The 25604-nt window shown below is 41.4% G+C and overlaps 1 protein-coding gene across 7 annotated transcripts in view; it reads left to right on the top strand.

The window, feature by feature from the left end:
* The first annotated feature begins 3475 nt into the window (after positions 1-3475).
* The window catches only part of GLRA2 (glycine receptor alpha 2), a 121496-nt gene continuing 99367 nt past the window's right edge, over positions 3476-25604 (top strand). For 2 of the 7 annotated variants that reach the window (XM_064407641.1, XM_064407644.1), the window contains exons 1-2: positions 3476-4109; positions 6282-6415. In XM_064407641.1, coding sequence (XP_064263711.1) covers positions 4042-4109; positions 6282-6415 — 202 coding nt within the window. In that variant the 5' untranslated portion in view covers positions 3476-4041. Of the gene's footprint in view, positions 4110-6281; positions 6416-25604 lie in introns of those variants that run through there. The other 5 variants (XM_064407645.1, XM_064407640.1, XM_064407643.1 and 2 more) reach the window with 5 other exon arrangements.

Raw genomic sequence — 25604 nt, 5'->3', positions numbered from 1 at the left:
GCTCTGCAGGGCTCTGAATCCTCCCTTGCCATCGGGTGTACATTTAATAAACACATTTTCGTTGTGAATGAATGACAGCTCAGAGACTCACAGTACTCAAAACAACTATGAACAACTTTTTCATTTTTTATGAGTGGAGGATGAGGAGAAACTGTGTTGCAAGAATAGCTGAAAGTAAGAAGTTTTTCATACATGTGTTAATTAATGAAGAAATGGTGATGGACTGAAATCTGATCCCTGTTACCCCCAGTGTACACGGGAGCTTGACCTGGAAGTCTGATTAGAGAAAACATTTGCTTTGAACCCCCAGAATTTCAGGTACAGAACTATTTGAATGACTCTTGCTGTTAGTTAAATAAGCATCAGTAACACACTATTTTCAACCCTAAATAATTAATTTTTGCTTGGCACTTCCATGTAACCACCATGCTGAGTAACATCTCACTGAAGACTAGACATTTGGAGGTGTAACAAATGGTGGAGCAGATACTTTAAATTTTCATCATAACATCTTTCACCGTGTTTTTTAAAAGCCCACATCAATTAAGGGAACTCTGCTTTGAAGAACTTCCTGCAATTTTTGTTTAGCTTAGAGATATAGTTATTTAGCATTTCAAATAAGCCATGAAGTGCAGAAAATGGCCAGTAGCAGCTAAATCCTGGAAAGCAGAATTTTAAGTAGGTTTTCTACAGTTAGAAAACTTAAGGAAATGTTCAGTTACTTGCAGTTACCAAGAAGGGTAATGAACATTTATAGGTCTTTAAAAGCATGTCATGTCACAAAATCCATATTAACAGACTCATTGGAAAGACATCTGCCGTATTCAGTGACTTCTGCATTACGAACTCTGCAAGCAGTTCTGAGATTCCCCACACTTTTAAGCAGGTGGCAGTGTAGGTTAAAGAGACAGATTTTTCCTGCAGCTGATAGAAATCATGCTTTCCTATTTTACCATTTATCTCAACTTAAGGTAAAAATATCTAACACTATTACTGGGTTCCTATCTAGATGGGAACAGGCATGAACTTTGAAATGCACCTCTTTGTTGACTCAGAATTCCATTATTTCCAGATGCAGCTTTGTGAACTTTATTTCTCAGAATGATACACTGCAGTAGGAGACATAACTTAACCTCTCCTCTTTAATATGACAGTGGGAAGACCTGTCTTTTGAAGGGGTTAGGTGATGTTACAGCACAGTGATTCAGCACCAGTGCTCAGTGTCTAATCATAAACTTTGATAGTTTTAATAAAAGCAAATACGGTGCCCTTCTTTCTACTGGACTTTAATTCATGTCACTGACACAGACTCAGCTGCTAAGGAAATAAGGAATTTAGTTTACATTTGCAACTTTGGGTTGCCCTTTCAGTTATTTCAATCTTTTGTGCATAAAATGTTGCATTATCTAGTGTTTGTGCCTAAGGATCACTAATAAGGTTGATTTTAACATCTTTGACAGCGATGTGGATGGTGGGATGGAATGCATCCTCTACAAGGCTAAGGATGACACTCAGCTGTGAGGTGCAGTGGACAGGCTAAAGGGAAAGGATCCCATCCAGAAGATTCTTGAGAGGCTTGAGAGCTGGGCCACATGAACCTTGTGAAGCCCAACAAGACCAAGAACAATGTCCTGCATCAGGGCAATCCCAAGCACAAATACTGGCTGAGCAGAGGATGGGCTGAGAGCAGCCCTCCGGGAAAGGACGTGGTGGTGTTGGCAGACAGGGAGCTGGACATGAGCTGGCAATGTGTGCTTGCAGCCCAGAAATCCTAACACCTCCTGTACTGCAGCAAAAGCAGTGTGACCAGCAGATTGAGGGAGGGGATTCTCCCCCTCTGAAGTGCTGTGTCAGGTTCAGGGGTCATCCTGAACAAAAAGGACATTGACCTGTTGGGGCAAGTCCAGAGGGAGCCATAAAGATGATCAGAGGGATGGAGCACCTCTCCTACGAGCGAGTTGGGGTTGCTCAGCCTGGAGAAGAGAAGGCTCCAGGGAGAACTTATAGCACCTTCCAGTCCCTAAAGGGAGCTTACAAGAGAGCCGGAGAGGGACATTTTACAAGAACATATAGTGATAGATCTTAAACTGGAAGAGGCAGGTTTAGATTAGATATTAGGAAGAAATTCTTTACTGTGAGGGTGGTGAGGTACTTCAAAATGTAGCCCAGAGAGGTTGTGGACACCCCACTCGTGGGTGTGTTCAAGGTCAGGCTGGGTGGAGCTTTGAGCAGCCTGGTCTAGTGGAAGACATCCATGACCATGGCAGGGGGGTTGGAACTAGATGGTATCTAAGATGCCTTCCAACCACAACCATTCTACGATTTTCTATATTTTTAAATTTTATATACTCTATTTAATTTCTGGGGTTTTTTTTCAGATACATCCTACCTTATTAAACTAAAAGAAACAAAATGCAACAGCTGAGTATCATTTAATGATCAGTATGTGGCTTTGATCTCTTGCTAATGTGTGAACAGAACAACTCTTTTTCAGAAGCTTTTTTTTTTTTTTAAGCTGACTAGACACATGGTGACTGTAGCTGTCATGAAGCTATAGGTTTTTTACTTGGAGATATGAAAAATGTGTGCATGTGGAAATACTCTTGTGGAAGTGAAGCAGTGTTCAGGTGCACTGGTTCTGTGGCAGGAAAATACAGCTGGACTTAAAAAATATAGATGAACCTAAAACTCAAGAAAAAACAATAGTTCCTTTTATTTTGGGGGTGCAGGATGTGTAAAAATCCCAACTTCTTTGCAGGAATTGATTTCCACATTGCTGAAAGTTCTTCATGTTCAGGTGGAACTTGTGCATCAGCTTCTGCCTGGTGCCTCTCCTCCCTCGGACAAGACCCCGGCCCCTTCCTCTCGAGGCCCGCCGTGTCGATATCCCCGCAGGGGGACGAGGCCCCTGCTCAGCCCTGAGGGCGGGTGCCCTGCGCGGGCTGAGGGCAGGGGTGCAGCTCCGCAGGGTGACGAGGCTCCGTTTGATCGGCCTCCCTGAGGGCGGGTGCCCTGCGCGGCTGAGGGCAGGGGCGCAGCTCCGCGCGGCTCCGCTGGCAGCAGCGAGCGGCAGCTCCCGCCCGGCACGGCCTGCCCGCGGCGCGCCAGCGCCCCCAGCGGCGGGAGCGCGCACTCGCACCGCGCCCCGCTGGCGGCGCGGCTCCGCAGCCCCACGCGTGACAAACGCTCCGCACCGCCAACACCGCAGCCCCCGCTGGCACAGGGGCGCCGGGCAGCGCCCCGCAGCCGGCACGCCGCTCGCACACGGACACCCCCGGCCCGCAGGACCCGGCCGCCCCCGCGCACGCCGCCCGCGGCAGCCCCGGCACCGCGCCCCGCACGCGCCCCGGGCGCGCCCGCGGCCCCGCATGCGCAGCGCGGGCGCGGAGCTGTCCGAGCGCTGAAGGCGCGGGCGCGCCCGCCCCATTCCAGCAGAGCGCCGGGCATCCCCGCCCCGCTCCCCCGGCACCGCACACCCTCCCTCCCTCACACCCTCCGCCCGCCCCGGCAACGCCGACGCTTCCCTACCCAACGAGGGGGAAAGCAGAGCGACCCAGTAGCCCCGCCACCGACCGTTCATAAATACTAATTGTCAGCGAAAGGGGAATAAAACATATCGACAACAGAGCCGCTCTCAGCGCTGTTCCCTTTTGCCTGATGCTCCTCGCATAGTTGTGTTTTCTCCTCCTCTCTTTTCCTTTTTCCCCCCTTTCTTTCCATTTCTTTTCTTCTTTTTGCTTGCTTTTTTTTCCTCCCCCTCCATCAGCAAAAGCAAGTCGGGGGAACGACTGTGTCTGATGCCTTATCTCTTTCGTGCTGACTGCTGGAGATGAGCCTAGGCTTGACCTGACCATGATTCCAAGGACTGGCACTTCTCTTTTACCCCCACTTTGTAGAGATCCAGACCTTCTCTTCCTGATTGTCAAGAAAATTAAATTTTTGCTGAATTTGGAAATCTAGGCATCAGCAGCTTACTTTTTCCCTGCATCTCTCTGGAATCGTTTCTGGGATATTTCCAAATCATCACAGAAAGCAGGAGGAATGAACCGGCAGCTAGTGAGAATTTTGACAACCTTGTTTGCATTTTTCTTAGAGACAAACCACTTCAGGTAGGTGATACCACTCTGTAATAATATTTGTCAAAAGGTCGTGAGAATCATAACTATAAAGATACTACGTCACAATAACCTAGTTTGTTTGCTGTATTTGAGAGTGTTTTGTGTTCATTCTATATAGACTATCCCTTTTACACTCAGAGACTCGTTGCTTGGTAACAAACACAAAAAATAATAATCTCAAGTTTGGATGATCTATTTTCCATTTTCTGATGCAAAGATGTGGGGTGTTTTTCACTGTATATGAGTACAGCTAAGAACATGTTCTCTGGCTTTTCTTCCTAAATGCAAATTCTCTGCTCCTGGCAAAGGTTGTTTAGGAAGTTGCTTTGGTTCCCTCCTCTTCAATCTTTGGAAATTATTGTACCGGTTTTGTCAGGGATGTAGTTATTTGAAATTAGAGAAGGAGCGCTCTGATTTTGGGAAAACCCTGGATCAGACTAGTATTGTGTTGACTTAAAGTCCCAATGTTTCTGATTTTTTTTTTTATGTTTCATGAGCTTTTGCTTCAGCTAATGACTTTTCTGTGGTACTGAGCAAAGAGGTCAGTCTTATTAACCAGAACAGCATTTCAGAGGAGATTTATTATTGGACTGGATGCTGCTGTGCATCTGCACGTACAGGTGAATCTACACGTAAAAGTGTTCCAGGACTAATGAGGTGTACTTATAGTGACAGAGTGAAACAGTGTTTATATTTGTGAGCCTGGGTTCACAACACAACTCATAACTAGTGGGCTCTGAATGAAAACAGAAGTAATTTGTATATGAATAAGTGTACTATCTTAATTTTCCAGTTCTTATTTTCTTAACTGAATTATTTCATTATTTAAGTTGGATAGATCATCTGCCGTGTATTAGATATTAAAAATATTTGCAATGGTACCCTGTCATTGACAAAAGCAAAAGGAAGCAACCGCCTCCTCTATATAGAACCTGAAAAAAATGCGTGGAATGACACCATGAGAATTTACTATCACCTTGCCTTTAAACAGTTTGGGTGAATTGTTTCTCTTTTGTAGCGAGAAAGGATTTGATATTGTCTTCTCCTTTCAGATGATCAGATATATATCTGATATTTTTGTACTTGCATGTAGATGCAAGTATAATGAAAATACTCCATGAAAAGCTCCTGAAACTGAGAGGTTTCCTTTGGGCAAATATTTAAACAGAGAGTGGTTAAGAAGTCAGAGTCAGAATTACTTTTAATTTAGCTCAAAGATGAAGTGGAAACAGACACAATTAAATTGGTTATTTAAGACTTAAGATAATGTTTTATTATTAAATCTGTGCCTCTACACCCCAAATATGACCATTTTCATTCTAGTTTTTTTCCCCTGGGGAACAACCGTGGGGAACTCCTAAACTGGCTTTCTCTGCAATGTACTATGTGTTTGCAGTATGCAATGTGCTGTGTACACAGCATTTCACACACATGATATCGTATCAGAAGTTTTCTCTTAAATCCTTCAAACAGTCGTATTCAATGAACTTGCGTATGAATACCACCTGGTGATACTAAATTTTATTATTCAGTGCTCATGGAGAGGGGGTATAAACCCCCCTAAGATAGGTTGTGGCTGACTCTGAAACCCTTCTTGCCGTGTTGGGAAAGAATCTGGACACTCACTAGCATGATTTAAATATATTTTGGGTAGCATCTGTAAAAAACAATTAAATTTTTTTTCCCATCTGTATCTTTCCCAACATTAACAAATCCAGTATTTTTCAGTGTTGCTGGTTAAGTGTTGTTGGTTGTTGTTTGGAAGTTTAAGACTACCTTAAACCAGTGTTAACATAACATTTTAACAGCATCCATGCAATTAAAATAATAATATAAAATGGGTTATGAAAATCACTCTAAGATGGACCTATACATTGAGGTGAAAAGTAAATTGAATCTTCTTAAAGTATTAAAATTGTAATGAATTTTTTTAAAAGCTAAGGCTTTTTCTGAATAAAAAATTCTGTTAATGCATGATACCTGAAACTTGTCTTTATTTCTAGAATAAAGTTTTCAGATGAAATGTAGAGTTTGTTGCTCTTTAAGAACACTAATTTCTACCTTCACTGAGTTGAGACAATTTTATTTAGTTATGTAATTTCTCCATGACTTGAATACAATACAAGCTAAATATTAGCTAATGGTGGCTAATAATTTATTTAGGACGACTTTCTGTAAAGAACATGATTCAAGATCTGGAAAATCCCCCTCACAGACCCTGTCTCCTTCAGATTTTTTGGACAAATTGATGGGAAGGACATCGGGGTATGATGCTAGAATCAGACCAAATTTTAAAGGTAAGTTTTCTAAAACTTCTAATTAATTAATTGATGAAGTTTGGGATAAATTATAGGTTTTGAGGAGTTTTTAACCTCTGGGTTTAGATTAAGTTTTCAATAACTTCACTTTTTCAGTGTTATAGTGTCGTGGAAAACAGCTGGTCCATGGGATGGAATAGGAGACAGAGAAGTGTAGGTATTAAGGGTCCAGAGCTTGAAAACCCTCTTTTGACATGACAATAATGTTCAGCTGTCAAAAAATGCTTCTGAAGACCTTACTAACTTAACGTAGTGAATAGGATTATGAGCTTCAGACTAAAACCAAATGAGATTACTTGTTCCTGAAATTTTTGAGCCACAAAGACAATATAATTAAAACTTTAATGCTGAGATATTCTCTTCTTTATAGCAGTGTCTGAAGAAAAAAAATAAATCTATGTTTTCTTTCGACTTGAAGAAAGTAAAATATTCTTCCCTAAGGTAGGGGCGACTCAAGGAATATACACAGAAGATTTTATCTTGCAAGTGCTGAATGAATAATAAAAAACAATGAATCAGGATCCCTATAAAATATAGAAACTGTATTTTGTTTGGTACTTTTATGACAGCCCCCATTTCTTCCAAAATTTGGGCTGAATTGTGGAACATCACCACTGCCATCCCAGCACGAAGAAGGCTATGTACTGGAAGCTTCTTTTGCAAACATTATTACTCAAAGCAAGTTTTCCTTGCTGTAGTCCTGTAAATCCCTATAGAAAAGATCACAGAATTTATTGTGGCTTTCTATGAAAGGAGCTGGGAGTGAAGTTTTCATTGCCAATATTTAGCATTTTGGGAGAGTCCTATAATTCCACCAAAATAATCTCCTCTATGCCAATTTAAAGCTCAGAATATGGTTTTACTTTGAAAACTGGTAGAATGCTTTCTCCCTTAACAAATCTCATGGCAATGTACATTTGCAACTCCTATCTATTAGCTCTGGCCACTGAAATGCATTTTTGCCCATATTAAGCCTTTTCAGCAGTACTGTGAAAGTTGATAATGGATGGAAAAAATAATTTCTTAGCCAGTGAATGAACTGTAGGGAGAGAAGAAGCTCACATGTCAATGAGAAAAGTGTTTAATTAAATTTAGATCAAAGATTGGTTTCTTCTCTCTGTTCCACATGTGCAAATTACAAGATTTAGAACAAAGTGCCTTTTTTTGACTGCTTCCTATGCCTGAGCGAGGAGCAAACCAGTATGGATTTCAGATCCAAAGGTTTGAAAGCTGACAAATTAAGAAAACCAAGTCAGTGAAGTCTAAAGTCTTAATTTCAGAGTATTTTTCAAAGTGTTTATTGAGTTCCTGAACTGGTGTCCACATCAGCTTATAGTAAGTAATATTGCATAAGTCTCTCACATTCATTTCATGTGTTTCCATGAGTATCAGCGAAATTTTAGAGAATGTAAATGAAGGCAGCAATTGCCTGAGCTGAGCATGATATCAATCCTTAACATTTTCCTGCTCTTTAAATGGGGTCGGGGGGTGCATAAAAAAATCTTCATCTCTTGTGTATCAGACAAAAAACCAGTAATAGCAACAGTACCATGTACATACATGGCTTAGAGACAGAGCTCTCTATTGCTCCCCAGGATGTGTCTACAACCATTTCAGGACAGCACAGGAGGCAGGTTCATGGCTTTGCTCCCCTGGTGCTGAAGTGTGTAGAGCAGGTATTGTGTGGTGCACAGCACTGTGAGGTGCACGCTGAGCTATTTGACAGACACTTCTCCCCGCTGAGTCCTGTGTTTTGTTTGTGTTCCCAAGTGAAGTTGCTGCCTGTTGACACATATGAGACCTTACTGGGAAAGCATCTGCCATATTTTGGTTTTTGATTTTTTATTAAGCCACGCTGCGGAGCAGGATGGCACTTTGCGGTAGTTTGAACTGGTAAATAGATCTTCAATTCTTTCTCATAATTTTGTGTCTGTAAGAGTTCCCAGAGCTCTCAGTCTCCTATTGAGGGGCCTGAAAATTCTCCTTGTTCTTTTGCTATGTTCATTTGAATGGTATTTTGGACCTCAGAGTTTAGAACTAGGGAGTTAAGTCATGCAGTTTTGAGCTTCATATCACCAGTCAAAACCTTGCCAGCTAATAACCCTGTTTATTAGTCAACATCCATATTTTCATTGCCCAAGTCTCATCAATGTTTCAAAGAAATGGAAAGTACTAATTGTTCTATATTACATACTTCTTCCTTTTACAGAATAAGGACAGCTGCAAAGGAGTCAAAATAAATTTATTTTGCTTGAAGTTAGTAGGATAAAGATTATTTTTTTACTGAGTCTTTACTCTGTCCATAATAAATTTTTCTGGTTTTTAACATTTATATATACGTTGAAGATAATTTTGGGGGTAAGGCCTATTGCACAATACTGATATTATAAATCATCTAAATGGAAGAATGTGTGAAATGCTGAATGAGTACCAGATTCATAACATTTCTCGTATTTTAAGGACAGAACTTTGTATAATAAAAGAGGCTACTGGAGCAATGGTTTAAACTAGGGATCTTCTGTCTGGTTTTGATTTTAGTCTGGGGATAATATTTGTTTACTATGTTTCAGGAAAGACATTGTGAGTCAAGATAGTCATGCCACCTTCAGCCTCTCCTCATAGGGTCTTGAGGAGCAGCTCTTTGAGGAGTGGCTGAGGGCACTTGGTCTGTTCAGCCACAGAGGAGGAGGCTGAGGGAAAACCTCACTGTGGTTTCAGCATCCTCACAAGGGGAAGTGGGGGGCAGGCACTGATCTTTTCTCTCTGGTGACCAGTGACAGGACCCAAGGGAATGGCCTGAAGCTGTGTCACGGGAGTGACAATAGGTTCAATATTATAAAAAAGATTTTTCACCCAAAGGGTGGTTGTGCACTGGAACAGGCTTCCCTGAGAAGTGATCACAGCACCGAGCCTGGAGAGCTCAAGAAGGATTTTGACAATGCTCTCAAGCACATGGTGGGATTATCTTGGCCCCTGGGCAGGGCCAGGAGTTGGGCTTGGTGATCCTGATGGTCTCTTGCAACTCAGTTAATTCTGTGATTCTACTCATGCATTTGTCTAGCTTTTTCTGGTTTAGACCAGCTACACAGCTTTTTCTGAGTCCACTACAGGGATTTTAAAGTGTCAGAAAAGTCTGATTTCATGGAAATGCAACTGAGTAGAACACATTTATCTTATGCCATTGATTTTACAATAATTAAATATACTTTTATGACTAGTTTGAATTACTGGAAAACAGCAGCTATTAGATTAATTTTTGAAATAAAGGCTGTGCACGCTAAAGAGAGAGGAAAATGCTACTTACTGGAACAAGGTGTTTTATCCAGATAAAGCATTTCTTCATTAGTGACTACTTTTTCCTATCTTGTTCTTGCAAATTAAAAAATTCAGGAAGATAGTGGGAGAGCAACAGGTGAATATATAAACATTTAGACATCAACAGCAGGGGTTCTTTGGTTGTGATTTTTTTTGTAGCTGGTTTTTTTTGGTTTTGTGCTTGGCTTTTTACAGCAGTACTGTATAATGAAAAATATTTTCTCTTTTTATCTTCAGGAATAGAAAACATTTACATTGTTCTGTCTTATACAATCATTTGAACATAGAAAAACATATTTCTTTTTCTTTTTGATTTCAAGTGGTTGGATACAAAAATGTCAAGACACTGAGAGGGGATATCTTCCTGATGAAAAGCCAGAAGGAATTTCTAGAGTGACAGCTCTCAAAACTGCCCTTCTTTAATCATACTCTGTCAGATATTTAGTGCATACTTTTTCATCTTCCACTTATCTTTCACTGAATTTGAATAGGCTAATAATTTATGTAAGGACACAGTGGGGAATACTTTTAAATGTAAATATGAAAATTGCTATCTATTGCTAACTGCAGTCCCTGAGAGTCTTTCTGTTGACAGCAAATGTATGCTCATGGTCCTATGAGTTGGTTTGCAGTTTCTTCATCAATTATAACATCAATTGAGCATGGTTTCTGAAATATAATAAAAGGTGAGGCTTGGACAATGCATTTTTACTTTATTGATATTAATTTTCTATTTTTTTATGGTAAAACACTAGAGAAGCAATATCTTTTACTTTCTCCAGTGCTCACTTTGCTTTCAAAGTTTAAAAAAAGGCAGGAAATAGCAGTGTAGAGCTAACCTCTGTTATGAAACTAGCCAAGAATGTGCTTTCTCATTGCTAGAAACAAGGGATGGTGAAGTGGTATCTTAGCTTAGTGCACGTTCAGCTCAGGCTCAAGAGCACTGCATAATGCTAGGATACAAGGGATCAATCTAAAACTGAATTACAACATGAGATGTGGGGTTAATGGAGAGCCAATTTGAATTTAACATTTCTGAGCAGATGTTGATCTTCAGAGGTTACTAAATTATTTCAACTTTTTAACACTTTCATCATCTACCACTCCCAAAAATCTAAATGCAATCTAGAAATTATCAGAAAGAAAAAACTCCCTTATCTATAGGTACTGCTACGTCCATTATGCCAAATACTTTAAGTAATAGGCTGGCTGTCATGCCCTGGGTACAGAGCAGGGGAGTTGGTCACCAAGAACTGCAGAAGTGTGCTATCATCAGGTATAGAAAACATTTACAATGAAGATGATAGTCATTTTCTTTGTATTGAATTTCATTCCATGTTTTAAATTCAGTCTTTCTGATTGAATCATTATTTACTAAAGATTATTCTGATTTTTATGGAGTTACAGGAAAGTGTACAGCAATAGTGCCTGTTAATGTTACCCTCATGACTGGATGGTGCAATACAGTGTGAATTAACTTGCTCAAAAGCTGCTGTTTTGTTAGTGATGCAGTTTGGGGGTGTAGGGCCATAGTTGTAAAAGATTAGTCTGTGATTACAGCAGTGTAATGCCATTTTCATGCGGAGTCCGTGGGTTTATATCTGAATAATAAACACATGGACTAAGTAATTTACTGACAATTAGCCTGACAACTGTTACAGGAAATGGCTTATGCACTTTAATACTTTAACTCCTTGGCAGCAAGGATCAGGTTTTCCCATATGTTCAAACCCATTGCTTACTTATGTTGCCCCTGAATTGACCAGTAATGAAATGTTTAAAAAACATGAATGGAAAACACTGAATAACATTTAAGGTGAAATAACTGGCACCAAGCTTAATAAATAAAAGCAGTTTTCATTCACATGATAAGAGGATCTGTCTGCAAAAGCTGACCCTTATCTAAACATATAAAAGTTAAAAAACATGTCAAAGATAAGCCTGGGACTGTAGCAATTTGTTCTCCAGTGGCTAACAACCTTCCCACCCCACTTCAGTTGGTAAATAATTACTGGCCCTGAAGTCAGATGTGGTGGATATCCTGTACTGGGCTTTTCTTCACAAAGGGCCAAGTTCAAAGGCTCAGAGGGCCAAGTCCAATGGAGACTCAAATCTGGTTCAGGCAGAGCAGCATGTCATAAGAGAGGGCACATTATTGGTGCATTCAGGTTTCAGGGCATGGGATGAGGATTCTTTATAGGAGAAGCACAACTACCGGGGCGCTTTTCAGATCTGGCCAGACTGCTGCACTCCCTAAATATAGTTGCTTGAGATGTCCAAGCATATATTATTAGGAAGGTAAGCTTCTGTTTTATTTTCTGTCTTGAAACACATCTAAAACATCACAATGTTTTTAGATAAAGTCATGTACACACACCTCATTGCATAGCAAGGTACTGCACAAGGATACCTACCCACATGACATGGGGTTTATTTGGTTTTGGTTTATTTTTCTTCAACTGCAAAAATGAAGCTAAGGAAATGATGCTCAGTCTCTGCCCTAGGTATGCACATTTTCAGGCAGAAGGAGCCTTTTAACTGTGTTTCTTTTAAAACTGCTGGGGGAAAAAATAAAGGGCTATGGACATTGCACTTCTTCCTCTCTTACTTTAATTTCAGGTTCTTTCTCAGAACATGAATAGGCTGGATGAGTTGCATGGCTAGTTAGGTTATGTCTAGGCTACTGACAAATGGGGCCAGACAGCGAGCTCAAGGCACCTCTGATTAGCTATGCTGCTTGGCTTTTTGCTCACCCCCTGGACCTCTTTCTGAGCTACCCACAGCCAGCTGCTTGCAAGGCAAGCCAGAAAGGCTGTGAGCACGCAGCAGGGTAAAGCACAAGCTAACCAGTGCTGCCTGGCATCCAAGCTGAGGATCAGTCCAGGTCTTCTTTTATTTATAAATGTTTAGCCACAGTCATCTGTATTGTATTGGTGTGTTGCCTTTATTCAGAACCAATTATTTAATTGAGAGACATCAATAGAATTGTCTCTTGTTATATTATTCTGCTGCCGTATAAACTGCAAAGGGTATTTATGAAAAACAAATGTCAAAGCAGAGCCAAAGACCTTTCATATCAAAGGAGTAGATGCTATTGTTTTGATCATATTCTAATAGAAGTGTAATGTTTTTATCACATCCAGTGTCATGTTCACACTTAAATTTTCTATGCAGTTGAAGCCAAGGCCCTTGGGTCATTCATTAAGGATCTTGTGTTTTGGGTGTTTTAGAAAGCAGTTTATATTTAGAACATATAAAAACATGTACATTACATTTACTGTAAGTATATACATTTATATTCTACAACTCTATTTTACATGGTCAATAGAAAAATTAATTAATAAATCAGAAATATGCAGTTTTATTCAACAGATTCAATACTTTATTTTTTTTTTCTGTAGATTTCCATGGAATCCTAGAATGGTTTGGGTTGGAAGAGACCTTAAAGATCATCTAGTTCCAACCCCCCTGCCACAGGAAGGGACACCTTCCACTAGACAAGATTACTCAGTTCTCAGGTCAGCCTGGCCTTGAGAACATCCAGGCATGGGTCCTCCACAACTTCTCTGGGCAACTTGTTCCAGTGTCTCACCACCCTCACAGAAAAGAATTTCTTCCTAATATCTGATCTAAACCTATTCTCTTTCAGGTTAAAGACATTATCTCTTGTCCTGTCAATACATATCCTTGTAAAATACCCCTCTCCATCTTTCTTGTAGGCTCACTTTAGGAGGCTACTGTAAGGTCTCCTCAGAGCCTCGTCTTCTCCAGGATGAACAACCCCAACTCTCTTAGTCTGTTCCCGTAGAAGAGGAGTTCCAGCCCTCTGTCCACATTTGTGGCCCTTCTTTGGACCTGTTCCAACTAATCTGTGTCTTTCCTGTGCTGAGGGTGCCAGAGCTGGATGCAATATTTCATGTGGGGCCTCATGAGAGCAGAGCCAAGGAGGACAGTCTTCTCCCTCTCCCTCTCCCTCTCCCTCTCCCTCTCCCTCTCCCTCTCCCTCTCCCTCTCCCTCTCCCTCTCCCTCTCCCTCTCCCTCTCCCTCTCCCTCTCCCTCTCCCTCTCCCTCTCCCTCTCCCTGCTGCCCACACTGTTTTTCATGCAGGCCAGGACAGGGTTGGCTCTCTGGGCTGTGAGCACACATGGGTGTGCTGGGTCACGTCCAAGTCGTTCTCCTCATCCCTTCTCTGCCCAGCCTGTGCTGGTGTTTGGCATCGCCACACATACAGGACCTTGCACTTGGCCTGGTTAAACTTCATGAGGTTCACACAGGCCCACCTCTCAAGCCTCTCAAGGACCCTCAGGATGGCATCCCTGCTCCCCAGTGTGCTGACCACCCCACCCAGCTGGGTGTACGAGAGCTCTTGCTGAGGGGGCACTCAGTGCCACTGTCCGTGTCACTGACAAAGACATTAAGCAGCACCAGTGCCAGTACTGACACGAGCTGTTGGACCTGGACATTGAGCTGTTGACTGCAACTCTAGCAGGACTGGTGAAAGAGGTTCCTGCTCTCCAGAGTGCCTCATCACCATGCTCAGGGCTCTAATCTTTCCTGTACTCCTCAGGCAGCTCCTGGCTCCACATGAACCAGCAGCAGCAGGTGACAGTGGGCTGTACCAGGGTGAGCAGCTCACCTCTCTCGAGCACATGGAAGAGTCCCCCACTGTCCCTTTTCTCAGCTGCACAGGTTGTCACACAGGGAGCAGATGGAGTGCCTTACTCAGTTCCAGCAGCAATCCTGATCTGACAGGTCTTTCCTCTTCTCTCTCCAAAGCAGTGAAGTGGTTCTGTGATGGCACCCCAGCCTCCAGGGGAAGTCCCTTCATCCTGCAGGTCCTTGCCTGTCCAAACTTCCATTCTTCTTCATTACTTCCCCCATCTCTGTGTGTGGGGGGGGCAGTTCTTGACTGTGGGTACATGTAAATCTCTGATTAAGTCATTCAAAAATGTATGTATGACAATTCAGCTTCCAAATAAGCATTTCACAGTCTTTCACAGAAATGTGTGATTTTAAGTCTGCAGAGAGGAGCCCCCCAGATGATGCAGACAGGGTGGTACAGGGTCTGGCAGAACTCTAACATGAAGGATGCACCATGTATGGCATAAATAGTGACCTGTCAATGTCATAAACATCAAGGCCATTATTAAAATTCTAAATTTATACAAATATAAAGGCTCTGGAAACTGTGCAAGATCTAAGACATACAGTACATGAGAGAGAAGTGTAATTTACCAAGCATTCAGTTACTTATGAAGGTTAAGTAAGAGCAGTCTAGTGGCTTATTTGAACTGTGCCAGCTACCAGCAATCCTCAAGTATTGCCAGGGAATGAAGATGTTATGATTAACCCTGATGCATCAACTTTCACGAGTCAATAAAAGAAGAAAGCATTTAAAATAGGACTTAGGCGGAATATGAGTCCACAAACAAACCCCATAGCCCCTCTCCAGAAATCACTGATCCACCTGCTTTGTAACTCTTGGCAGTGCATTACTGTTTTACTTAAAGTTTCTCAGATTCTGTCAGTTTTGCTCTCAAGTGTGCACAGAAGTGCCCCAGTCTGCTTCACAGAGCACCCACCTCTCTCCTAACCCAAATTTAGACTCTCTGATGAGGCACTGCTCCACCTCCATCTCCCTTTATGGACCAGGCATCTCAGAGCCTGCCTTATATTCCACAGGAAAAAGATTCCTCTCAGTGTGGATCTGGAATCACTTAACATGCCATGCTGCCACCCCCAAACAAATGGTGTCTTCTGGGTGGCCTGCCATCCTCTACAACACATAGAAGATTTTCTGGCCCAGTTTTCCCTTGGCTTAAAGAGTTCTCCCTCTGATCCAAAGGAGTATAAATGATTCTGAGAGGTCTATTTTGAAACAAAGAATTCAAACCTGACTAAGCCAGGAAAAAATTGCAAAGGGAATCTGACCTTTCAACCTTTCAATGTAGCTGCTTGTCTGAGAAAGGAGAGCCTTTACTCTTGACCACTTTGATGAGATGCACAGAAGTGTCTGTTGTAGGCAGTACACCTTAGGGACAGCTGACATGACTGTTACAGAAAATATGGTAAGGACAGCGTCTGAGAAACAGCGCTTCTCTCACATTTCCTGATGATTGTCACAACCATTAAGATACAAGTATTTTAGCAGTAACCACAGCTGCACTTTAGGATGAATCCCACCTCCTCTGAATAAGAGTGAGAGACATACCATCCCATTTGCCTAGAAATCCAGAGCTTTGTAGCCTAAAAGATGCAAGTCAGCATCCCCTCAATCTGAGACAGCCATAGAAACTCTTAGAAAGGAGCCTTTCACATGAAATCTCTCAATATTTTGTTATTGACCAAAAAAGAGATTGTGTTTTAGAATGAAAAACTGAAATTCTTGACTGATTTTTCAGTGTAAGGTTGAATATGCAGATCTAGTGCAGAATGGTCTGAGCAGTGGATCCTGAAAGGAGGTGCCTCATACCCACTGAGAATCACAGTTTCTGGAGGGCACGCAAAGATTTCTTGCTCTCTGCAAGTAGAACCCTGCTGTGCTGAAGCATCCTCTTCTGCTCCATGGACCACATGGCTCCTCCTCAAGGGCCTGGGTATTCTGCACCAAAGCAGCATGGGACTGCGATTTTTTTGGCTGTAATAAACAGTGGGCTGTCCAGGGAAGCACAGTAGCAGAATGATGCTCTTCTCCCAAAGCTAATAATCTCTACCTGTGTATTTCTGAGTCTCCAAAGCCCAGGGCTGCAGAGAAGCAACTGGGCACAGCTGTGACTGGCTGAATTTTGGGCACTCTCCATTAAGGAAGGGTAACCAACACTCAATTGATTCATGCTGCACAAACAAACTCCTTGCTCCTCCACCCCAGGAACACAACTACGGGTTATCTCCCTTGCTTTTGTCCTTGGGGAAATATATCTGAGAAAAGGCTAAATGCTTTCCTTAAACTGACATAATTAGTCAGAGAAAACCTAGGATTACAATTTACCGGATCGATACTCATTATGTTAGGCTTCCTCTAATGCCAAAACTCCTGATGTGTGCTGTTTTTATGTTTATGTCTCAAGCTATGAAACTACTGTATCAGAACTACTGTATTGCTATTTCTTCTTGCACTGTTTACTATGTCTGATAAAGTATTAGTGCTAAATAATAAATAAAACAACAGAGCAGCTTGCTCAGAAGGCTGCTATAAACTCTCACACCGCAATTTAAATCAGCTGTTGAAGAGATGCTAATTACATGCATGGTGCCAAAGCAGGAGCATATGTAAAAATTCCTTTTTTCCAGTTGTGAATTTGCCTATTGTTGTGCATGTGTTTATGCACAGGCAATAGGCAAATTCCCCCTCATGTTAAACTAAAATGGAGTGTGTATTTACTCCATATAAGTTTCAGACTGCAGCAATTTTCCTTTCCAGAGAGTGATATCCCATCAGATGGAGCAGTCTGAGGTGTTAAAGCCTTTGGTCAGTCTGGTTCTAGGAAACAACCAAAAATAAGCATTTGGGAGAATGTTTCAGCTCTTTGACTTTGTACCTCTGCAAATAATTTTGCACTCTTTGGCTTCATACCCCTGAGAGTTTTGGGTTTTGTCACACTTCAGAGCGGTGTTTTGTGTCAGGCAAAGCACACACAATCTGTTAAAACCAGATTTTAACTCCGTGGGTTTTTTAAAATAAAATATAAATTTGACTTATCAAAGTTAAATATAATTAAGGATAGATTCAATTTAGATGAATAAGTTTCTCAGTGTGGGCACAGTCTCATTTGGATGACTTTGTAGAAGACCTCTGCTCAGCATGACTGCTAGTGGTAGAAGCCAGAAAAAGATCATATGTCCTGACCCTGCAACATGGTTTATGTCAGCAGAGCCTGTGTGAAAGCCACGTGGTGCTCCTCACAGCAATGCAGTGAACATCCTGCACCAAAGAGCAGATTTGGTATTGATGAAAAGTAAGGCAGTCAGTTTAGGAGATGTTTATTTTTTAGGCTGGCAAAGAGTTCTCATTCCCCTCCCATTCTTCCAGTCATTTTATATATACAAAGAACAGATGACTGAAAAAAATGCTTGTGAAAGACACCAAAGAAATATCTCAGGGATGTCTTGCAGCAAAAACACAAATTATTTCTTGTATTTAGGATGTGGGATTCAAGATAGGATATTCCCCAAAGGAAAGGAGATGTGTGAAGGAGAGGGATAGGAGGCTGAGTTAAACAAGAAACAGATTAGCTGGTGGGAACATTGAAGATGAGAGTCAGTATGGAGGAATTAATTTCAAAATCATCTTCTGCACACATTGTGTGAAAATGAGTTTAATTGTAAGGAGGTAAAAAATAGGAAATACTTAAAAATAAAAGGAAAGTTTTATTTTATTAGTGCAAGATCTGATGGGTATTTGTGTCATGTCTCTGACCTGTTGCTGATTGACATCCATACCAGCTCCTGACCATTTCTGTTGTCACTTGTCCCTATCACTGAGCCATCCTATTTGTCTAAATCCCATTGTTCACCTGTGTCCCATGTATCATTTGGTGTATAATTCCATATCAGCCATAAATCAATGTCTGCTCTCTAATATTAGTCACCCAAACTGCTTTTATAATTCAAGTCCTGCATATGCCTTCAGACAGTAAAACAAGGAAGATTACGGAGAAAAGCTGGTAGAATTGTTAAATAAAGGGAATGTCTGAGGCTCAGAGGAACAAGAAGGGAGTTAAAATGGATTCTGAGTCCTCTCTGTAGCCACAGGGATAGGTATTGTCTAAACCAGTATTTGAGATTATAGCTGTTGACACTTATAGCTGAGCTTCCATTAATTTCTGCAACACAAGATCAGAATCACAGAGAAGGAACAGAGTAAGACATATTTATAGAGAAATGAACAAAGTAACATTTCTTTTAAAAGAAATATTTTGAAATGTATGCCAAAAGAGAGTAATCAGTTCATTCTGACTTAAAATAGAAACCTAGGTTAGTAGCAACATTTTAATATTATATCTTTCTTTTCTTCTTTCTTTCATTAAGTAGATCTTCCCTCCTGCATTCTCTTCATATTTATATCTTGTGGTTCCATGCAGTCTCTTAGATGAGTTGGCTACCCTGGCTTCATAAAACATTGTTAATAAGATTACCCAGAAGGAGTTTTTCTGACCTATTCTCGAGTGCAGATTTCATGATTTCATGACTGTAGATGAAATACCATCTTTTGTTTAACTACATTCAGGAGTGTCCCAGGCCTCTGCACATGTTATGCTGTTCCCATGCCAATCAGCAGGGAAGAGCTCTGTTTTTATTAATGCAGAGCAACTGAGCAGTTTCTCAGGATCAGGTGTGAGCAGCATCTCTGCTGAGAGCCACTTCAGTGAGCATTGTTTTGTGATAGGAAGAAAAATAGAGGTCCAGATCTTTTCACATCAGAAGAAAAGCAAAAAATTCCTTTTGCCCAAATACTGTCCATTGCTCTATTGCATTGGAAGAAGGAGAACTTTAGAAAGAGATGCCTTGAGAAGAGGTTCTTGTCATGACTTGAAAATATGAAAGATTAGTGGAAAGCTCAGACAAAGAAAAACAATTTGATGGACATATGAAAGATTAAGGATTGATTTGAATCTTCTCAAAGTTGACATAAATTCTAAAGAACTTTCCACTCTAATCTTGTAGTTCCAGTGGGAAGTTTCTGTAAGATTTCTGATTCACTGTTTTTTAGACTTCCACTGTTCCATTTGCACATGGAACATTTTAGCTCTGGGAGTGGCTGCACCCAGTCACAAGTGTTGCTGAGGGTTGTGTAGTAATATCTGAGTGAGCTCTCAAGTGATTTTCTCAGAGATGTGCTGCACAACACTGCAGTGATACAGAGCTCAGCACGAGCTATGATGTCTGGGGTTAATGGCCTCCAGTGAATTCCAGCCTGCCGTGACTACACTGGTGCCATCCCTCAAACTCCCTATGTGAAAGCCAGCTCCAGCACATTTGTACAATCCATTGTGACTGCTGGGGCTGTATATTCTCTGCAGACCAGCTCAGGTTAGCTGGGTAAATCAGGAGCATGTCACCTGTTTAACGGGCTTTTCTTTTCTGAACTCCTGGTTTGTGAAGGGAAATGAAATAGTGCCTGAAAATTGTTCTTGCTCAGTGTCTATTAGATAACCTGTGTGGATATATCCCACTGTAACCCAGAGCTGACAGTAATGTATGTTTCTGTTATCAGCCTCAGCAGAAAAAGTCAGGGAAGAATGAACACATCATATGGACTATCCTGTAATGCCAAATGCAGAACTGAAGAGGCTTTGTAGAGTGAGACTTACCTTCCTCTGCCAGAACTGGCTCTGTGGACAAAAGCATTCACTGAATGTGAAGCATGCCAATCCAACAATTTTCACAAGAGCTTTAAGGCACAAAAAAGTCCATCTTAGCAGGGATTCTCCTTCCTTGAAATTTTGATAGGATTTTACCAGCATGACTCCAGTTACATTCAGCAATAGTCCCACAGCTGAAAACTCACATACCACTTCAGGAATTGACTATTCACTGTTTGAGCTCAAGCTGTGTCAATGTATATATAGAGAGATGGCTTTAACAGTACTCCGGAGAATTTTCTTTCTGTGACTCTTCCTGTGATCACCTGTACCTGACAATCACTGGAGTATTTGTCTTGGGAGGCCTCAGTGGTATTTTGCTGGAGAAGAGTTTTCAATTCTGCAATATCACATGCCCTTCTTACATCTGGGTCATCTCATAGGGCCACATTCCTGCTTAGATGCTTTCTCAAGCAAGTGAAGGGAAGCAGCTTAAATCTTATTGTAAGAGTAGAGTTCTCTTTTTGTTTGTTTGTTCATACATATTTGTATGTGCACTTCTGGAAAGAGGCAGCTAGAACTAGGGAAGAATTGTACTTTCTGCTATCATGCTTCCTTCTGATTCCATCCAGCATTGCCTCTATAGCTCACCTGCTATGGGTAGGACACGTTGTGTCTCTCCCAGCCTGAAAGATACCATTTTCATAAATGGTATTACTCACATGTATTTCTCAGACACTTGGTAATTCTTAGACTGAGTAATATCGATGGGAATGAGTCCTAAAAAGATTTTAGACACCTAAAGATCTCTCCAGGTTTTTCTCTGATTCTGTAAGTGCTTTTGTGACCCTTATATATTTATAACCAATGGACCCTTTAGTCCGTTGGTTATAAATATATATTGATTACACAAAATACAATTCTGAGTTTTCAATGCAACAGTAAGCACCCAAAATCATTGCCATATTCCTACCAGGGCAAATGGCATTCTCAGCAAGCTAAGTTATTATATATGACAGATGAACTTTCAGAGTATGTTGGTTTTAGCTTGATGAAGCAGAACAATAATTTTGTCTTTGAGTTTACCAGCAAATTGAATCAGTGCAAAATCGCATACAATTATTGCATTTCTTGAGACTTCTGGCCTTACAAATTTGTTTGTTTGGTTTGATTTGTTACTTTTTTTGTTTGTTGTTCTTGTTGGTTTTGTTTGGGTTTTGTTTATTTTTTCTTTGTTTGGATTTTGGGGTTTTTTTGTGCTTTTTTTTTGCTGTTCTGTTTATTTTTAATTTGGAGTGGTTTTTGTTTGTTTGTTTAGTGGGTATTATTATCATGAATTAATAATAAATGACATAAACTTAATAATCCACATCGGATTCTGTTGAACAGTTCTGAGGAAGAAGGAATTCTGTGTTTACTAAGCATGATTATACTTAGGCAGTCAGGGTGATGAACTTGACAGAAAACCCATAGGAAGACAACTTCATAGAAGAAAGGCATCACTACCCAGCAAAAAATGTCACCTTGATTTGTCAGCCCTAGGGTAACTGTGTTGTCCTGGTGCCGTTAATTTTGCCTCCTGTGACTGAGCTGTTAAGACTCTAATGAGAGGATGATGTTTAAATAGAGGAAAAGATTGGTTTTGCCCAAAGGCAAAATGATAGGGAAAGAGAAAATCTTACCTAGGTGCTTGCAAAAAAAGCTACCTGTGGTCTGCCTCCTGATTTCTTACTATAACCTTAAGCAAACTCATTAAATTGTGTGAATTTTCTCATCACAGTTTGGACTACACATTATATGGACCCTTGGAAACAAGCGTGCAGCCACTTCTTCTGGGGTAGCTGCAGTGTCCTTATGTCTCAGAGGAACTTTTTCAGTGCATCAAAGCCACCTTTGTCTCCCTGGCCCAACACCCATGGTCACTGGCCACAGGACTGGCTGAGCTGCCTTTGATAGCTCTTCTCCAGTCATTCTCCTGTGTGCTACACTCTGAGCAGGGAAGGAGCTAGGATGATGAACAGCTTGTCCCTGTCTAATGACCATGGCCGGCTGAGGTGTCCCAGCAGCAGTTTATCCTTGTCTGACTTACAGGGATGTGCCTGCAGGGCCACGGAGAGGTGTCTTGGCAACTCTTGAAGTGGTATCTCAGGCATCCGTAGCACTGCAGCTGCAGAAGCAGAGGCCTCCAGAGGGGTTAGCTCAGTTTCAGGTCTCATGAGGACTCTGATGGATGTTGGACGCTGTTCAGTTTGGTTGGGGATAAATGGTTTCCAAAACCCCAGCTGTCTCCAGAAGACACATTTAAAAACCATCTCCAACAAGTTGCTCTCTCCTCCCCTGCTGTCCTAGGATGTGGGTTACTGGTGCTCAGGTCAGCATGTGGGTCTTTGTCCTGCCACCATCCACATTTTGATCACCTCCCTTGTTTGAGCTTCACATGCAATCCCTGTCCTACAGACAGTGGGGTTCTCCATCCCTGGTGGGATCACTGCCTCCCCACTTAGGCCCTTGGTTCTGTTCCTGGATTCCTGCACTACCTTCTGACTCAGGTGGGATTGATTTTAGTCTTTGCAAATAGTCTTAATTATCTTGCTCTCAATGGTAAGGGGAGAAGGGAGATTTGGCTCAGCTTTCTCCTCTGTGTATACAAAATAAATAATTTGAGATAGTGAGAAAAAACCTCTGCATTGGCACAGAGTCGAATTGAGGAGGTAGACCATATAGAAAATATTACATATAGAAGAAGATACAAGATTCTTCACAGATCTGTAAATATCTTGCCAATATTTCCACTGTCATTCCATAAGGTGGTTCTGCCTCGTTATCTTTTATTTTTGCTTCCTCATGTCTCTGCTTTGCCCACAGTTCTCTATGTCTACTGTATCTTAATCCCTTAATAAATACACATATCAAAAAAAACCAAAAACCTGCAAGTGTACAGGTATACTTTTAAATCCCTTGTGTGATTATAATAGTCCCTTCCTACTAAGGACAATTTAGCTATATGTTTGGAATTACTGTGGAAAGTCTGCCAGGTGTGACCTGGAAACTCTACACCAAAAATACAAGAGTTGTGATTAACTTGAGGATGTAGACATGATTAGCTGCAGTTAGGATCATCTCCAGGAAAAGAGTATGAGTAAATCTTCTAAAGAATGCACCAAATGGAGCAAGATTTGTGACTATGGGCTATCAATACTGAAGAATATTTAGCAGAGGCTGGAGTTAGGACCTGAATAGGGCTTGAATGTATTCCTCCCAGCACTCATCACTCCATATGGGGATGTTCCACACATTGGGATGGATTCACCTCCTCTGGCAGCTGATAAGGAAAAGATTCATTCTCTAGCCAGATGGCAATAAGATCACAGACACCTTGTGGGTACAGGAGTTTTGAGGGAACATGCCACAGCACATTCAGGGAAATATTCTGTGTATTCTGGTTTCTTGTGGGTAAGGTGAGCAGATGAGTGCCAGGGACTTTCTGTAAGTGTTAAGTGCCCCAAAGTCACAGGAGGTGTGTGACACATTCTAATGTCAGGGTTTTCAAGAAGGCAGTGTATCAGAGAGCCCTGCTGACTGGTAGCAGCAGCAGCAGCCCCAGCCCCTCTGGGGGAGCAGAGGAAATGGAGCTGCAGGGAACAGAAGCAATATCTGAGCTGTTTATCAGAATACCAGACATGTACTTTCTGGTTGATTTGAGCATTAGCTGCCTGGTTTGGGCTTGGTTTGGTCTTTTTTTGCCTGTGTCCTTCTGAGAAACCTTTTCCTTATGACTCAAAGAACACTCTGATTATCTTGAGTGTGTCTGAAAGGCACCTGGACTGTTAACTTGTTGCATTGGAAGTGACAAAAGGAAAACTAGGGGGAGCAAATAATTTATTTTGATTAATTTTTTTGTAGGTAATGTCAACTCTTTTTAGATTTTAGGCAGTAAAGTCAAGTTAATTATTTCCTTTCCCTTTGAAGATTTTTATATTGTGTCCTGAAACCTTGGCTATGCTTCATGGAAAGTTGCTGCTTTCATTTTAATTGAACTATTAGATTAGAAAAATCTTATAGGATGAAGTGTGTTTTAGTTTACCATTTCCCCTTGTCCTACTGCAGAATACACCCACTAAAAAAAATTTGTTCCCATCTTTCTTACAGGCCTGCTTTAAGTACTGAAAAGTCACAATCAGTTGTCCCTGGGACCTTCTCCAGGCTGAACAAATTTTACACACGTTTCCAATTCCCAGATGGATGTTGTGGGTGACTGTGTCAAAGGCCTTACAGAAGTTCAGATAAATGACATCAGTAGCCCTTCCCCTGACACTGATGTAGTCACTTCTGCCATAGAAGACCACTACTTTGGTCAGGCAAGATGTGTCCTTGTTGAAGCCATGCTGGCTGTCCCAAATCACCTCCCTGTCCTCCATGTGCCTTAGCACAGCTCCCAGGAGGATCTGTTCTGTGATCTCCACAAGCACAGAGATCAGGCTAACAGGTCAGTAGTTCCCAGGGTCCCCTTTTCTCCCATTTTAAAAATGAGTGCAATGCTTGCCTTCTGCCAGTCACCAAGAGTTTCGCCTGATTGCCATGGATTGTCAAATATCATGGAGAGTGATTTGACAACTACATCAGTCAATTCCCTCAAGACTGGGATGCATCTTAGCAGGTCCATAGACTTATTTATATTCAAGTTCCTCAGGTGAGGAAAAAACCTGATCTCTCTGGTTTTTTACTAAGTTTACTGAATTCTTATAGTTCTTAGAGTGTTCCACTTCTACCAGCAGAAGGCAAGTTAAAGACTCAATTATAATTAAGTACTGAAATGGAGGGAGGTACTTGCTTTATTGTAAAATACAGTGCTCTGGCATATATCTACTCTGCACATCTGGACTGCAGTCTGTGATGTGGCAGCATATTTCCTAACATATGTAAGCCACGTTTTCCTAACACAGTTAAGCATGTGCACTAGGTTCTGCTGGCACTCAGGAGCTGGAACTGTGATGCTCACATATGATGACTTTTGCAAGACAACAGCCGTGAGCCTCCTTCTCCACAGTTTTTACTATCAAAAATGGTCTTTAGGAATCCCATGCCACTGATACCTGTAAAAAAGTCCAGATCAATAAAACCTTGGTGATGAAGAACTAGGCTACAGAGCACTTAGGCCAACTGGACACAGACAAGGCCATGAGACCACATAGGAAACACCCACAAGTGCTTAGCATAGCTGTGGAAGCTGGGTGGTTGCATTCTTAGTTATCTTTAAAAAGGCAACTGGTGAAGGCTCCTAATCATGTGGGGAAAAAATGTCACTCCTATCTCTAAGAAGGCCAAGCAGGAGAACACAGGAGTTACAGGCTGACCAGCCTTACCTCAAAGCCTGGAGCAAATCCTTTTGAAGCCATTTCCAGATATGAAAGACAGGAAGGTGCGTGGTTGTAGTCAACATGGATTTCTGAATGGGAAATCATTCCTTGGAGTGCTAATAGCCTTCTATGACGACTTGAAAGGCTTAATGAATCAGTGTATATCTCAACTTTAGCAAGGCCTTTGTTAGTGT

The sequence above is a fragment of the Passer domesticus genome, chromosome 2, assembly GCF_036417665.1.
Source record: "Passer domesticus isolate bPasDom1 chromosome 2, bPasDom1.hap1, whole genome shotgun sequence".
Lineage (NCBI taxonomy): Eukaryota > Metazoa > Chordata > Aves > Passeriformes > Passeridae > Passer > Passer domesticus.
Note: the sequence above shows the minus strand (reverse complement) of the source record. Positions and strands in the feature narration are given on the sequence as shown.